We start from the raw sequence: 16,442 nt of genomic DNA on the forward strand, positions 1-16,442 counted from the left end.
TAAATGTCAAACAAGGTAATAAGTGCAGAGCAAAAGTGAGGGTATAGAAAAAGGCACAGAGCGATAGTTCTGGTAATATTTTTATTAATTATGATATATGCATTTGCAATAATTTATACTTATTAATTATTCATTTATTATAATAATATATTTTTCTACATCCTTTTCTACTTAGTTCTTCCTATCATTATAATTTTCCCTTCATTTATTTCTTTTGTCAATTATTTACTTTTTTCTTAGTATTCACCAATTATCTTTTAGATTTCTTTTTTAGTCTCTTCCTTCTGCCCTCTATCATGTTGCAACTCCTCCTCCTCCCCCATCTGTTAAGCTGTCCTGGTCTGTTTCTTATCTATTTTTATTATGTTAACACTAATTCATTCTGATGATGGATCATAGAATGACCCCAAATGAAACAAACATCATAGCTATTAAATGATATGAAAGAAAGATTCAGTTAGATTTCAAACCATGGCATCTGACTCATCTGTGGATCAATACTTTCTCAATACAAAACATGTTCACCACTTAGTTAATATTTACATCCTTGGGTACAAGCTCGAGTTATGAAGCCCTGTGTCTTCAATATATGTTAAAACAGGAACAAGGTCATTCAGGTTGTAAAGCAAAATATTAGTCCAAACAAAAATAGTTCGACTTTTCACAACTCACATGCTATGGTGCTCAAAATTATTCCCAATGATTGCTTTGACTTGTGAGAAGTTCACTATTCAGACACCTCTCCAGTAATGGTCTAAAAGATACATGTCCCGGCCAAGGCTTGTAACGCAACTTCAAACATACACAGTTGCAGACAAGCGTACGTCTCTTTCTCTCTTACAAAGAGGGTTAGTACTGTTAACCCATCCACAGAATTGAAGCATTGTCTGTTGGCAATCAAGGCCCTGGCCAACCAACAAAAGATTTAAATTAAGACTAAAAAATAAGGTGCTCCTTCTCAGGCACCAGAACAATTGGTAACCATGAAAGAATGTTAAACAGAAAACAGCGCCACTTTAAAGTAGTATTTGAAACAGTATCTTTTCATCTAGCATATGCCTATTTTCTGTTTACCTCGTTACTTCATATGTTCTTGTACGTAACAAGATAGAGAGAATAACACTTGCTGCCACTGTACTTCATACCGTTTACATCAGTACCAATACCCACAGTTTGAGTTAAATATTGCCTCTTCATTGTGCAAACATCGAATGGCCTTTGTTTACGTTAGTAGTCAGCATTCTTCACAAGCAATGTATATCCCACAACAGGTAAGTGAATATTACACTAAGCCTTAGTAAACCTCCATCTTGTGTTACAAGGAAGCTACGGATGTCTCCAAAACAAGTGAACCCTTACTTTGGCAAAATATCTTACAACAAAGCATTTAATGTAACTCAGCTATACGCAATGCGAACACAAAAAATCATCTGCTTCTACTAGTACAAATAAATGAAGGAAATAGGATTTAACGAGACCATCTTGTATTTAATAGCTAACAAATAGTCCACCTTTGACATCAGTTCCAATGGCACTCTATTCTCAAATAAAGAGGCCATTCATAAATAATTAATAATCAAATACCATACAAATACTCCTACTTGGCAGGTGAGCTTGAACTATGTTCCCAATGGAGCTCTATCATCAGGGCCTGCAAGCATTATCTGAAATCACAGAAAGCGTCAGAAACTAGAAGTAATGTTACTTATTGTTCTGTCATGCAATTTAATTAGAAGAACTACATTACCCAATGAATCTTGCTTAAGACTGTCAGAAAGTAAGAGGAATATTACATTTTGTTATATCATGCATTTTGGCTAGAAGAACTACATCAAACCGAGGAATTTCCTGCTGTTTGAAAGTATTACACTATAAATGTTTAAGATAAAACAACCTTACATTGCAATCAAAGGCAAATCTTCTTGCAAGCATAATTGCAGCATTACGTTCTCTTTCTGATTCAAAAGACAATAAGAATGAAAGTCCTTTTTTGGCCTGCCAAAATAATGCCTGAGCAGCTGCCTTTCCACCACCTCGAGCTCCACAAAGCTACAGATTGCCAAAAAAGGAAATTGTTTATGGTATCCGACATATTAGAGGAAGAAAACAACTTGTTCCTGGCATTTACCATCCATGCATGCATTTGCATTAGTGAGAATATATTAACAGGTTTATTACAATTGTTTTTGGGTTAGATTGTGGTCAGATTTTTTTTCATTATATTTTGGATCACTCTCTGTGATCCATCATCAGGATCGTAATACAGATGAATCACTAATGATTTCTCTATTATCATCCTGATGATAGATCACGAAGTGTCATCTTCACAGAAAAAATCTCTACACAATCTAATCCAGAACAATTGCAATATTCACTTTGGATTAAAGAAACCTGATTTCATTAATATTAACAGACATTCATAAACTTGCATTAAAGGGCATGTAAACAAGTGCAAGTGTGTGATGTATATTTTCAGTTTTTGAGTACTGTCAAACACACAGATGGCAGGGAAAATATCCTACTTAGTAATAATGCACTAAATAATGGATAACCTATATTATCCCGAGTTTCCGGGACGGCAGATTGTTTTGCCAAATTTGGGAAAGGGGGGCGGCAATATAAAATATAAAGAAAATTTAAAATATATAGGAAAATTCTAAATGTTCATATGAAAACATGGATAAAGCATGCATATATACATTATATTCATATGAAAACATGGATATAGCATGTGTATGATACTCTGAAAACATTTTAGAATGTAAACTTTGAACATATAACATTGTCAATAGACTCAATACTCAATATGCACTCATAATTCAGAATTTCAATTCATTCACATTGTCAATATGCATATCATAATAGATATTAAAGAAATAACATACAAAATGCCCAAAGGCTACACTGCTGCCATATTGTTTCATTGTCAATTATAAGTTTATATTGTTAAGTTTTAAGTTTTAATCATATATATTATAAGCTCAGATACCGGTTCTCCCCTATTTTGGCTGGGTCCTGGTCCTGGTCCGTGCCCGGTCCTGGTCCTGGTCCGGTTCGCTCTGGGTCCCACCCGGGTCCTGCCCAGCCGCCTGGGCAGGACCCGGGTGGGACCCAGGGCGAACCCAAGAGGACCCGGGTGAACCCAAGCCGGTGGGTTCCCAAAAACGGGGCCCACGGGTTAGCAAGCATTTAAAAACAATAAAAAAACAATATTTTTAATCTTCTAATTACATCTAAACCCTAATCCGCCCCTCTATGATGCATTTCATGCAATTATGGATTTATGATTTATTGATTTATGATTTATCTGTTATCATCTATGTATCATTGTATGGGAAAGTTACATTGTATGTTTGATGTTTCATATTTGTATGTTTGAACTGTGAACATATATAATTTTGATGTTTGAAGTTTGAACATATATATATATATATATATATATATATATATATATATATATATATATTAAAAAAAATTAAAATATATATATATATGTACGGACGAACCCGTACCCGTACCCAAAAAATTTATTTTTTTGCCGAATCCGCGAACCCGTACCCGAATCCAAACCCGAATCCAAACCGGAACCGGTAACTTAGATTATAAGTTTATATCGTTAAGTTTTAAGTTTTTATTTTTTAACTTACGAATTGATATTTTATTATTTCGATTTTCTATTTATTAATTTTGAATTTTTAAATGTTTAACAATTAATTTAACAATTTAATATTTTCTATGTATAATATGAATTAATTTTAAATATTTGATATGAATTAATAAATTTAAAATTTAATTAAGGTTGCCTTTTAATTTTTTTAATAACAATTTGAATTAATAGGGGACCATGTCAGAAAATTTTTTAAAAAATGAAAATACGACATTTTTTATATTTTTAATAGCCCTAGATGTGGGGGACGTCTGGCTGTCCCTGGGACGGATTGGGGACGTCCCAGCCGTCCCTGGGACGTACTGACGTCCCCCACAGCTAGGACAGACATCCCCCGTTTTGGGGACGTCCCCTCTAAACTCTAGCAATTTGGGGACAGGGAAACATCCCCTGACCGTCCCCGGGACTGGGACGGGGGTTTTCAGGCCGGGGACGCGTCCCTGGGTTTCATAGAAAAAGTGTGGTACTTATATACATATTTCTGCATACAGATTATTAGTACTGCACTGTTGTTATAATTAATCCTATATATATAACATAATAAATATTAGTCACGGTACTTATTAATCGAACAAGGGATATAACAAGGAATAGGAAGGCAAGGATACGATCAAACAAAAGGTGTTGCTAATATAAAATAATAACTGTTAACACTATTAATGAAATACAACATGTTAACTCAGTCACATATCAACATAGCAATATTGATAATGTAATATAACATAATGACAATGTAGGTTCCAGACCAAGCTTTATTTGACATAAATGTCCTATTGTTATCTCTATGTACTAAAATTGTGACTCTAGGACAGAATACAAGAGGGTCCAATTAGGGGACATTACAAGTGGTATCAAAGCATGTTCCTGTTCACCTGAGGAAAAATGCTGCCAGCTGGGATTAAAGGAGAAGCAAGCAGTGACAGGTACGTATGGAGGGTAATTTTCTGAGTTAGTGTTAAATATAACAGCAGTGATTTATATATATTAAAATAGTATTTGTATATCATTAAACTTCTGTATACAATCATAATTAAATTAGTGACATCGATCTATAATATTGGATGGGCAAATAGCATACAATTGTTCAAACAGTCTAAAGGCTACATTACTGTTAGGCACTATATATATATATATATATATATATATATATATATATATCTGTTAACAAATCCAGAAATGAATTAAAAAATCAAATTTAGTCTGCAGAAATTGTTAAAAATTTATAATACTATGAATTCATATAATGCTAATAATATAAGGATTAGCGTAGTGATTGACAAATAATGATTAATGTGGATATAAAGCAAAACTAACAGAAAGAATTGATACCAATCTAATATAAATCAGGGAGAACTGCTGATAAGGGCACCCTGTAAATATAATATAATTTAGGGAGAACTGTTGATAAGGGCACCCTGTAAATATATTATTATTCAAGCAGAACTGCTGATAAGGGCACCCTGTAAATATAATATAATTCAGGGAGAACTGTTGAAAGGACACCCTGTAAATATAGATTAGGGAGAACTGCTATAAGGCACCCTACATAATAATATTGGATAGGGAGAGCTGCTATAAGACACCCTACATGGTAATATTGAGTAGGGGGAACTGTTGTATAGGGCACCCTACAAGACTACATTGGGGGAACTGTTGTTTAAGGCACCTTACATGATAATATTGAGTAGGGGGAACTGTTGAACAAGACACCCTACATGACTATTTTCTCCACTATCATAATTTATGATTATGTTTTTGATATTGCTACATGAGTCTCTCTTTATGTTATAGCTGCTTATATAATCACACAATAAAGAGGGGTAAAAATTTATTCAAAACAGGAGGACAACATCAAAAGAAGGCAAACTGCCCTGCCAAAAAAAGACTACAAAGATTTGTCATGATCCACAAGTTGATCCAACGTGTGAGACAATTTAGGAAAAAGTTGTCCCCTATCCTCAATAGACCAGTCCTCCATAAAGTCAAAAGCCCATTTAACAAGACAACCGACCACCCCATTCCTAGCGAGTCTTGGCGAGTCTTTCAAGAAGTGATGGTTCGATTAGCTTTGTACCCTACATATATCTATGTATTGCTTCAGGCCTTACATGTCTTATGTGCATACTTCATGCCTTGCGTGCATTTATATGTCATCATGCCTTATGAATGATTCATGCCTTGAGTGTATTCTTGTGGATGACTCACATATATTTCCATATATGATTTATATGTGTGTTTATGTATGTATTTCATGCTTTTTATGATCTATGACTTAGTGAATTCATGTGTGAACTTCATATGAATTCAGGTGTATACTCCATAGTTTATGTACTGCATGCATTTCACATGTATTTTGCATGCCTTAATCACATTCGCTTATATTACACATATGTTGCACGCCTCGTGTGTATTCATGTGTATACTCCATGCTCTACATAGATGTTTCTTGCCTTATATACTCTAGATTCACGCCTCACGCCTTATGTGTATCTGTATGTACGATTCATGTCTTATATATTAATGTGTATTACATGTATTTAGGGTTTCATGCCTCATGACCTTACATGTATTGTGTGTGTACTTCATGTATGCTTCGTGTCTTGTGTTACATTAGGAGATGATTCAGTTTGACAAAAAATTGTCAATTGCTCGAGGACAAGCAATTTCGAGAAGGGCAGACTGTCATGTCCCCTCCTTGATTGTTATATCTATCCTAAATGAAGCAATTATTATTAGTAATTAATACAATAAATGATTATTTGAAATTTATTTATTTATTAAATATTATTATTTAATTAATATTTATTACTAATAATATTCTTGAAATATTCAAATAAAAATAAATTACTATTATATTTTAAACAATTCATATATTATAAATTATAAATATAATTTACATATAATGAAGACAGTGATTTTGGTTATCAGCAATATTGCCGCCTTCATACCATTAATATATACGCAGCAATATATATTAAAGAAAACATAAGTGCCAATGAATCTATATCTAAAAATTTATTAACGATAGATTTGAATGTAAATTGTTTTAGAGTAAGAGTTCACAATTTCACAATCAAATGATATGCTTTAATCGCTTATCCCTGAAGTCAGCCATAGTCTAACGGATCGATGTTCTTCCCCATGGTACGACCAGCAATCACACATCATTATTGTCAGTTAATAAAGTCCAATAAGGAGCGGTTGAGATAGGAATATCATTGGAGATTAATCATTGGTTAGTTAATAAAAAAAGTTACAAATGAATCACCAAGAGACACCCGATTCATGAAGAGGCACTCACCTCTCTAATGGGTCATAAACTTAGGGGAAAGACACATCCGTCCAGCCCGATAAAAAGTCAACCAGATCAGATTGGACATGGATAATAAATTAAGTATACAGAAGTTTGAACATATATTGTGGTTTTGTACGAGTTCCTTAAACAGAGCATAGTGAATATTATTTATATCTGCTCGATGCTGACTAATAGTATGTTTTGTTACCACCCTCAGACGACTAGACAGACAGACAGTCAACAAATGGGTTGAGGGATATTTACATAACTATGGGTGCGTTGGTTAGATTTGGGCGAGTATTGTTATAATACTACGTACCACATGTCTATTGGTATGACTCCCATCTGAGCGTTGTATGGATATGCTCAATTATTTGTGGACTTGGCGCTTGGTGATAGCAAAGCGCCTAGAGATCGGGATTGGCTTCAGGACAGTTAGGATATCCTTAAGGCACTTAAGGATAACATTCAGCATGCCCAGAATCAGTAGAAGATGTATGCAGATCGACATAGGATTGAGAGGGCATTTGAGGTTGGAGACATGGTCTTCTTGCGCTTATAGCCCTACAGACTGAGTACACTCAAGAGGAGTGGGACAGAAAAACTCAAGCCTCGGTTTTATGGTCCTTACAGAGTATTGAGGAGAAATGGAGAGGTAGTGTATGAGCTTCAGTTGCCTTCTGAGAGTAAGATACATAATGTCTTTCATGTATCTTGCATGAAAAAGCCTTTGGGACATCATGTTGTTTCTTCACCTGAGTTGCCTCCATTGGATGAGGAAGTTCGATTCATCTTGATTCCTGCTGAGATTTTGGACACGAGGGAGAGGAGGTTGAGGAGCAAAGTGATCAGAGAATATTTGGTTCGTTTGAAGGACTTGCCTATAGAGAATGCCACGTGGGAAGGAAAGATGATACTCCAACATCCAACTTTGCAATTGCTTAAGGGCAAGCAATCCCAGGAAGGGAGGACCGTAATGTCCCCTCTTTCCCAGGTGATCACTCAGATGATGAGATTTACCTATTATCCATCTCACGTGTATTTCAGCATGCCTGGAATTATTTCTAAGGATGAAATCCCTTAGGAAACTGTGAATTGGACGCAACCCCCGATTTGTTCTTGAGGAAATCCTTGCTAGGTTTCCATTGGTGCAATATCAGATCAGTTACAGCTTAATCTTCTACGGGATTTACACAGATATTGGACACCTAGGGTTAGGAGGAAGATTTAGTGGAATTCTTGAATTTATTCGTGGATGATCAGATCTGGGCGATCTGATTGCTGTGTAGAAACTGGCACTATTTTTATGTTTTCCTTGCCTAGGGCTTGTTAAATATAGACCAGATTTGTTCATCCTTGTGGAACACCACCTGGGGAATGGATTTGGGCATTACTGAAGCAATTTTGGCAAGGATTCAATAAGGATCGGTTTACAGATTGATGATTTATAATACAAGTCTGAATATTGGTGAAATCAACCTAGGTTTAGTAATGAAATTTACTATAATTATCAGTGCCAACATTTGGAGTATTTGAAGTCAGTTGGATAGAGTTCAGTAAGTTGTGGTGGCAGATCGAACTCAACAGCAGCGATGCTATTCAGTGAGCATATTCATCTTCAATAAATGTCCCAGCTGTAGCAGTATCACAGCCCATAAATAGGGTACTCTGGCATTTGCAATAAGCGATCAATATTGTCTTTATTTTCAGAAATTTGTACCAGCCTGGACGATGTCTTCTCTTGTTAATTTGTTTAATTCAATCAATAAAATAACCCCCATGGATTTGCGCTGGATTCCTGGTATGAGATTCTTGTTCACTGATGTTTTCAAAATCTGTAATTCAAAACTGTATGTTACTGTTATAAAATTGTCAGATCTGAACTTTCCATATCAGTTACCTATTTCTTGTTTATTTGGGTTCAATATGTTATTCCATTGCATTCGATTTATGATAAAACATTCCACCATCAATTGGCATTGAAATCTCAAGCAAACCTTGCAAACAAACTCAGTCAGCAAACAAAATAAATCAGAAAAAATTGGATCAGAATTGACTGGGGATCTTTCATCCTGTAAAGCTCAATTGACCACAATATACTGTTTTGTAGCTCCCACAAATATCTATTTTACAAATGTGACACAACCCCACTTCAGTACCCTTGACTTTTTTTATCTTTGTCTAGGGATGTCACAAATTCGAGAAGAGGTTTTTTGGGATTAAAGGGGTTTTTTGTATTAAATTTTAAAACTTTAAAAGGCACTCGAATGCAGTTTGTGGCTGTCTCCTTTCACCAGTAGCACTCTCACGCTCTAATGAACCCCCATGTGAGCTCAAAACTCCCACATTGATTTTCATTTCTTTCTTCCATCTCATCATGGTCACTACTCTCACCATTGCTGCTCATGTTGCTTTGTTTTTTGAAACAATATGCAAGTGGAAACTAAAAATAAAAAATCTTATATTTCTTCTTTTAAACTTTAAAAAAAAATTGGTAAAAAATGGAGGAATCGCTTACCTCTTTCACTTGTTTTATTATCTCACTCCTCTTCTTTTATTACCTCACTCCTCGTTGCTCACCAATGCTAGTTTTTCCAACCACATCTTCAAATCCTACTCAAAATAGTAAAACCTTCATTTGGCATATAGAAATGAGTTGAAATGAGATAGGGAGCCCTTTTTGTTATTTTAGAGCTACAAGTGGTGTGGGGGCCCACAAAAATAAATAACAAATCACTTTTTTAATATTTGGACTTTTTTTAATTGAAAATGTGTTAACAATGTAGGGGGCAATCCGTCATCTTGGGGGATGAGGAACATCTCATCCCCTACCCATCCCCACATCCCTAGGATGTTTAGGGCAAGACAAGGATGGTTAGGAGATGTCCCTGATCTATCCCCGTGTTCAGAAAAACATAGAGGATACATCCCTAGGAAACATGGGGGAGAGGACCCAGTAGTTGAATGCATTCCAATTGTTGTAATAAAAGTTGATTTAATACCCGTAAATGTTGATTTAATGTCCAATTTTTTGACAACATTGCACCAATAGTTGTGACTTTAAAGTTGTTATTGCTGATGATGACTGCCCAGAATTGAATGAAATTTACCCTTAGTTGTAAAAAGCAACTAATCATGTGATGCCACATCAGTTGCACAAGTATGGGGCCCCTTTTACACGACTATTGGTCTCACCAATTTTTTGGGCTATTTGGACACCTTGGCAAAAAGCATGCTGATGTGGCATCATATTTGATGATGTGGCCCTGAAACCTTAATTATAAGCAAGAGACTTGCCAAGTAAGCTGCTGTAAAAAATTGGGAGTGATTTGAAATTTTCACATAGGATTGAGAAGTGCAAAGTTAGGGTACACAATTATTGGGCCCTCTCCCCTAGAATACTTATCGTAACATGTAAGTTTGAAAAGTAGTATTTAAATTTTTTATGTTGCTTTTGTTTACTATATAGTATTATTTGATCTTTTGAACTTGATCTCTGCTTTCAGGCTATAAATGTATAAATTTTTAAATTTTATATATTTTGGATCAATAAGCACTGCAACCAAACCAGCTACTTATTTTTATCATAGCTTTCACTAAAGTAAGGCATCATACCAGTTTATTCAGTTAGCTTGAACCATTATTTTTTAGAGAAACGACTTTATAAAAATATTCATCATGCATAAATTGTACGTTTGAATGGTTAAAAGTTTAAAACTTGAATTAGTTGTGGGGTAAACATGTCATGTAAAATAAACATCTCAGTGGGAACTCAGGGTACCAAAGGATTCAATTTAAATTTTCAATCTTAACCCTGTTGATGGTTGTTGTTGCCAACACTAGCTGATTCTTTGAACCTGTCGGATTTGTCCAATTGTATACAGTTTTTCTAATTGCTGCAGAAATATTACCGATTTTTTTTACCTTCTTTATGGATCCAATTTTTCAAATCCAGTAGCTATGGTTTAACTTTAAACAATAGTGGCAGAAGCCAGGACAAACATGCTATTAACCACGGTCTAGCTCTAGGACCATGCTTATTTGAACCGCCATTCTGTCATAATAAACAAAAAGCTTCTAGAAAAAATAGTAAAAACCTGCAAATTATTTAGTTACCTACAAGCATAGTTTTAAAAATCGCCGACTCGCCACGGACTCGCGAGTCCTTTGGCGCCGCGAGTCGACTCGCCTAGGACGCGAGTCCCTGCAAAAGACTCGCGAGGCGAGTCCAGGCGAGTCCCTGCGAAAGACTCTCGCGAGGCAAGTCCAGGCGAGTCCCTGCGAAAGACTCGCGAGTCTTTCGCAAAGACTCGCGCGAGTCTTTTGCTCGGACTCGCGAGTCTTTCGCAGGGACTCGCGGGCCCAAAAAAACACGCTCGTAAAGGGTAAAAAAAGAGTTTTTTTTTAATTTCTCACTTCATTTTGGTTTTTCTTTTTCTATAGCAGGTTAGAAGGGTTTGGAGGAGTAGAGGGAAGAAGGAAAAATCAGCAAGAGAGATCTAGGTAAGGATTTTTTCTCTTTCTTTTTTTTTTTCATTTGAATCATTTCATTGTTTTGAAACTGAAAAAAATCTTGAAAAACAAGGGGATATGCTGCCAAATTTTTTTCTATTTTCTTTTCTAAGTTATTTCCTCTTTTTTTTTTCTTGTTTTTGAATGCTATTTTTCCCAAATGATTCATTGTCATTTTTTTTGTTGATTTTCCATAAAACCCTACTGATTTTTTTTTTTCATGTTAAATCAGCAATGGCAAGTTCAATTCCAAGGGCAACCCCAAGGTCATGAAGACAAAGAGATAAAGCTTGGAAATATGGGATTGCAGAAAGCAAAAAGGGGGAGGTCACTTGCACCGAATGCACAAAATGGATGACTGGTGGAATCAATAGATTAAAATACCACCTTGCACAAATACCTGGATATGGTGTGGAGGCATGCCCCAAATCAACTCCTGAAATTATTAGAGAGATGAAGGCCATTCTTGCTGAGAATGATATGCATAAGGAAGAAAGGCAAAAAACAAGAGAAGCCATGGCAGCTGCAATGAATCCCACATTGTCCACTTCGGGTCCCATTGGTCACAGTCGAGGTCGTCAATCACTTTCATCTTTTAGTGACAATGAGGGTGAGGCTAGTGGCACTCCTGTTAGATCAGACCCTAATTTTTTTGTACCACGCAATGTTCCAGGTGCACAACCTTCACTTGAAGGTACAGGATGGAATAGAGAGAAGCATGAACAAGCACGGATAGCAGCTTCAAACTTTTGGTTTTACAATAATCTATCTTTCAATGCAGCAAACAATGTGTATTGGGAAAGTTTTGTTAATGCATGTACAGTGGCGGGTAAGGGGTTTAAGGCCCCAACAGGTCATGACTTCAGTGGGCCATTGCTAGAGAAAGCTGTGCAAAATACACAAGGTGTGGTTGATGATCAGAAAAGGTATTGGAAGAGAAAAGGATGCAGCATTTTATCTGATGGATGGACAGATGGACGGAATAGGACTCTTCTCAACTTCTTGGTGGCTTCAAATGGTGCAATGGTATTCATAAAGTCTGTTGATGCCTCAAATGAAATAAAAAATGCAGAGACTTTGTGTAATCTGTTGGATGGTGTGGTTCGGGAAGTTGGAGTTGAGAATGTTGTCCAAATTATCACAGACAACGCAACTGCATATGTATCTGCAGGTAGAATGCTTATGGAGAGGCATCCTTCGATTACATGGAGTCCTTGTGCTGCACATTGCTTGGACTTGGTGCTAGAGGACATTGGGAAGATTGGATGGGTGAAGAAGGTGGTTGAAGATGCAAAAAGTGTCACCAAATTCATCTACAACCATACTTGGGTGCTTGCTTTGATGAGAAAACACACAAATGGCAAGGACATTGTACGACCTGGAGTGACACGATTTGCTAGCCACTTCATCACTTTGCAGAGCATTCTTAGTGCCATTCCTCATCTTAAGCAGATGTTTGTGTCAGATGCTTGGTTGGAGTCTTCATACTCCAAAAGACCTGAAGCAGAGAAGATTGTGAGAATTGTTTTTGATGAAGGGTTCAATAAAAGTGGAGAGGAGTTGACTGCGGTAAGTAACAAACACAAAAGTAAAGTTTATACAATCTTGTCTATTTGCTGATTTTATTTTTTAGGGGTTGATTTTGTACTAATTTAAAATTTGTTTTAATTTTTTTAGGTGACAGAACCTTTGATAAGGGTTCTTCGTATGGTGGATGGAGAGGGCATGCCAATGGGTTTCATTTATGAAGCCATGGATAGGGCCAAAGAGGCCATTTCACATTACTATCGTGGAAATACAAGAAAATGTGAAATCCTTTGGCGCATCATTGATCGTAGGTGGACAAACCAACTCCACCAACCGATACATGCCTTCGCCTACTTTTTGAACCCGAAATTCTACTTCTCTGATTCATTTAGGGCTGATGAGGAGGTCATGGCAGGTGTTATTACATGCATTGATAAGATGACACCTAATCCTGAGTTGAGAGACAAGGTTCTTGATGAGTTGGAGGTGAGATTTGACATTTGCAATTGCTCTATCTTTATTTATGAATTCGGAAATGTTCATTATTGAATTTGAGTTTGACACTTTGACTATCTAGTATCTATTTCTGAATTTGGAAATGTTCATTGTTCAAGATCTACAAAAGTGCAAAGGGGAGACTCTTCTCATCACAACTAGCAATTGATAGGAGAGGAAAACAACAACCAGGTAAAAAATTTAGTAACTTAGTTCAATAGTGCAAGAAAAAACCTACAAACTTGATTGTTACATTTTTTTCTCAATTCTAATATTTCTAAATGTTTTTTGTAGATTTATGGTGGGAGAATTATGGTGCCGGCACGCCTAATCTTCAAAAGATAGCTATCCGTGTTTTGTCTCAGCCATGCAGTGCTTCTAGGTGTGAACGAAATTGGAGTGTCTTTGAGAGCATTCACACAAAGAAGAGAAATAGATTGTCACAAAAGCGGCTCAATGATCTAGTATTTGTTCGGTACAACCTTCGCCTTCGAGTTAGACAGGTGGAGGGTGTTTCACATGAGGCCATTGACTTGGATGAAATTGATCCATATAGTGATTGGACCATGAATGAACAAAATGATGGTGATGATGTCCTCCTTACCGAAGAAGAAATTGCAGAAATAGAGAGAGGAGCAGCACAAGATGCAAAAGGAGCAAGATTGGACGAAGATGAGGATGAAGATGAGGACAAAGATGAGGATGATGATGAGGACTTTGACTTTGAAAAAGAATCATTTCACCATTTAGATACCACAACACCCACTGCTACTACTTCTAGCTCAAGGCCTGAAAAATTGAGCTGTATTAGGAAAAATACAAAGAGGAAGATGTAGTCTTCTCTTTGGTTTGTTCATTCACATTGTTGTTTTTCACATTTGGAGTTGGACTTGGACATATCATTATATGTAATTTTGTGAACATTTATATACTTATGCTGCCATTATACATTTTAGAGTTGAAAGTTGAAACTTGAATATGCTGCCATGAATGATGAAATTTCAAATATTGCGTGTTTGTAGATCATATGACATGTGTAATGTTTCAATTATGGCACTTATGTTCTCTAAATGCATTAATTTCTTTATGTTTTTTTTGTAAAACTACGGTTTTTTTTTTTGCCGAGTCTTTCGCGAGTCTTTCACGAGTCCGAGTCCGAGTCCAAAATTTTGGTTTGCCGAGTTCGAGATTTTCAACTATGCCTACAAGTAACTCATGGATTATAGAATAGCCCATGGTTTTTTCTTGCTTTCGTCAAAAAACACCCCTTCTTGGTTATATATTTTGGTCTTTCCATTTACCCTTCATTTTTACTATTTTTCACAGTATACGAGAACAAAGGGAATTTGCAAATCAATGTTTCTGAACCTCTAAAAACAATGATTAAACACAAAAGTTGAAAGCCTACCAATTCTAACCAACTTTTAACCCAAGGCTTAAACTATTTATTTTAGTTTAAGGTTAAAGATAAATAATTTTTTTAAGTAACTTGATTCTCCTCTTACGCAATACTAAATAACAAAAAGCATTTTTCTCTTCTATTTCAGCATTTATTAGTTCCCTAGTTTTTTCTTGAGCTGTTCCTATTTTAAAGTAGAGAAATTGAATTCTATTTACACTTCAATCTGCTATGTCAATGCCATCTAAAGGGAATGCATCATGAATGGCCTAAGGATGAAAAACTCAAATTTCATGTTCAATATCCACATGCTGTCGAGCCACAATAAGCAATTTTTGTGACAGATTACTTATATTTGTCTGTGATGTATTCAATTTTACATTTGTAGGAATATCCTATAGCATTTTTTTATAACTTCAGTATCCATTATTGAAAATCAATATTAATCGTTTGTGTGTCAGATGAAAATAGTTGCAACAAACATGGAGACAGACAGCAGATAATTTCTATAAAAAACAGAGTCAAAGAACAAAATACCAGCATCGATGCTGAGTAAGATTCTTTCGCCTTTGTGCTTCTTCCTTTGCGGAGTTTAATCCTCACCTTACCCACATGAAAAATGTTGATTGACTCTGTTGAAACATCTTCTCCATTTATCTGAAGAGTGATTACCTGAAAGACAATTAAAAACAGAGTTATTGATAGAAAACATCCAATAGAGATAAGTCTTTACCAAAAATTCTGACAAATAAAATTTGGGGAAGTTCAAAAAATATGTTTGTGCAAAAATTTTGCAAGTAGAATAGACAGGTGGCGCAGATTAATTCATTTCATTCCCAGGGACTTATATATATGATCCCTCTCCGATACAGAATGAAGGCAATATGGGATGGTGATTTGAAATAAAATAATGTATTTCATTTACTTTAGGAACTTTGATGAATATATGGTTTGCCCGTGGATAGGTTTTTAAAGCACAACTCAACTAAAATAGGATTACATCAACAAATAATTATTCCACCTTAATTTGTTGAATTCATGATAGAAGAATCACAGAAAAAAATGAGGACAAGTAGGCCAACAACATACATATTAGAAAGCATATGAAAAATCAGGGCAAACTGATATTTGCTTGCTAGTTGAATATACATGTTTAGAGGCAGAAAACCCTAAAAGAAAAGCAGACACACTGCTATACTTGATCCTAAAATAAACTTAGCAAATGAAACAAAGTAGAAGAGGATTGCTAACTACTATAAGAACGGATAATACAATGTCGACAAACTCAGGTAGGCCAAAGTTGACCTAGGCTACATTCAGGAACATCTGCATAAAAGGCCATCCAAGTCATCATCACCATGCCCATTTCACATAGAACCAATCGTGATACAAAGGTTACTTTCTGGGATAAACCCATCTATCATAAATCCCATCAATGCATAAAACTCTGTGACCCAAAGATCAAGCCCACCACGCACCAAGGTAAAAGAGAAATATAACATTAGTTTAGCCTTGTAAACTATAATAGGTGAAAATAATCAGTTATT

General features: G+C 35.7%; 1 protein-coding gene across 1 annotated transcript in view; it reads right to left on the reverse strand.

Annotated features, from left to right (window-relative positions):
* Nucleotides 1–441: 441 nt before the first annotated feature.
* Nucleotides 442–16,442, reverse strand: part of LOC131043877 (stomatal closure-related actin-binding protein 1) — a 196,018-nt gene continuing 180,017 nt past the window's right edge. Inside the window, exons 10-13 of the mRNA XM_057977109.2 lie at nt 15,433–15,567; nt 1,900–2,049; nt 1,075–1,664; nt 442–905 (exon numbers count right to left, since the gene is read on the reverse strand). Coding sequence (XP_057833092.1) covers nt 1,620–1,664; nt 1,900–2,049; nt 15,433–15,567 — 330 coding nt within the window. The 3' untranslated portion in view covers nt 442–905; nt 1,075–1,619. The remainder of the gene's footprint in view (nt 906–1,074; nt 1,665–1,899; nt 2,050–15,432; nt 15,568–16,442) is intronic.

Source organism: Cryptomeria japonica, chromosome 6, assembly GCF_030272615.1.
Source record: "Cryptomeria japonica chromosome 6, Sugi_1.0, whole genome shotgun sequence".
Lineage (NCBI taxonomy): Eukaryota > Viridiplantae > Streptophyta > Pinopsida > Cupressales > Cupressaceae > Cryptomeria > Cryptomeria japonica.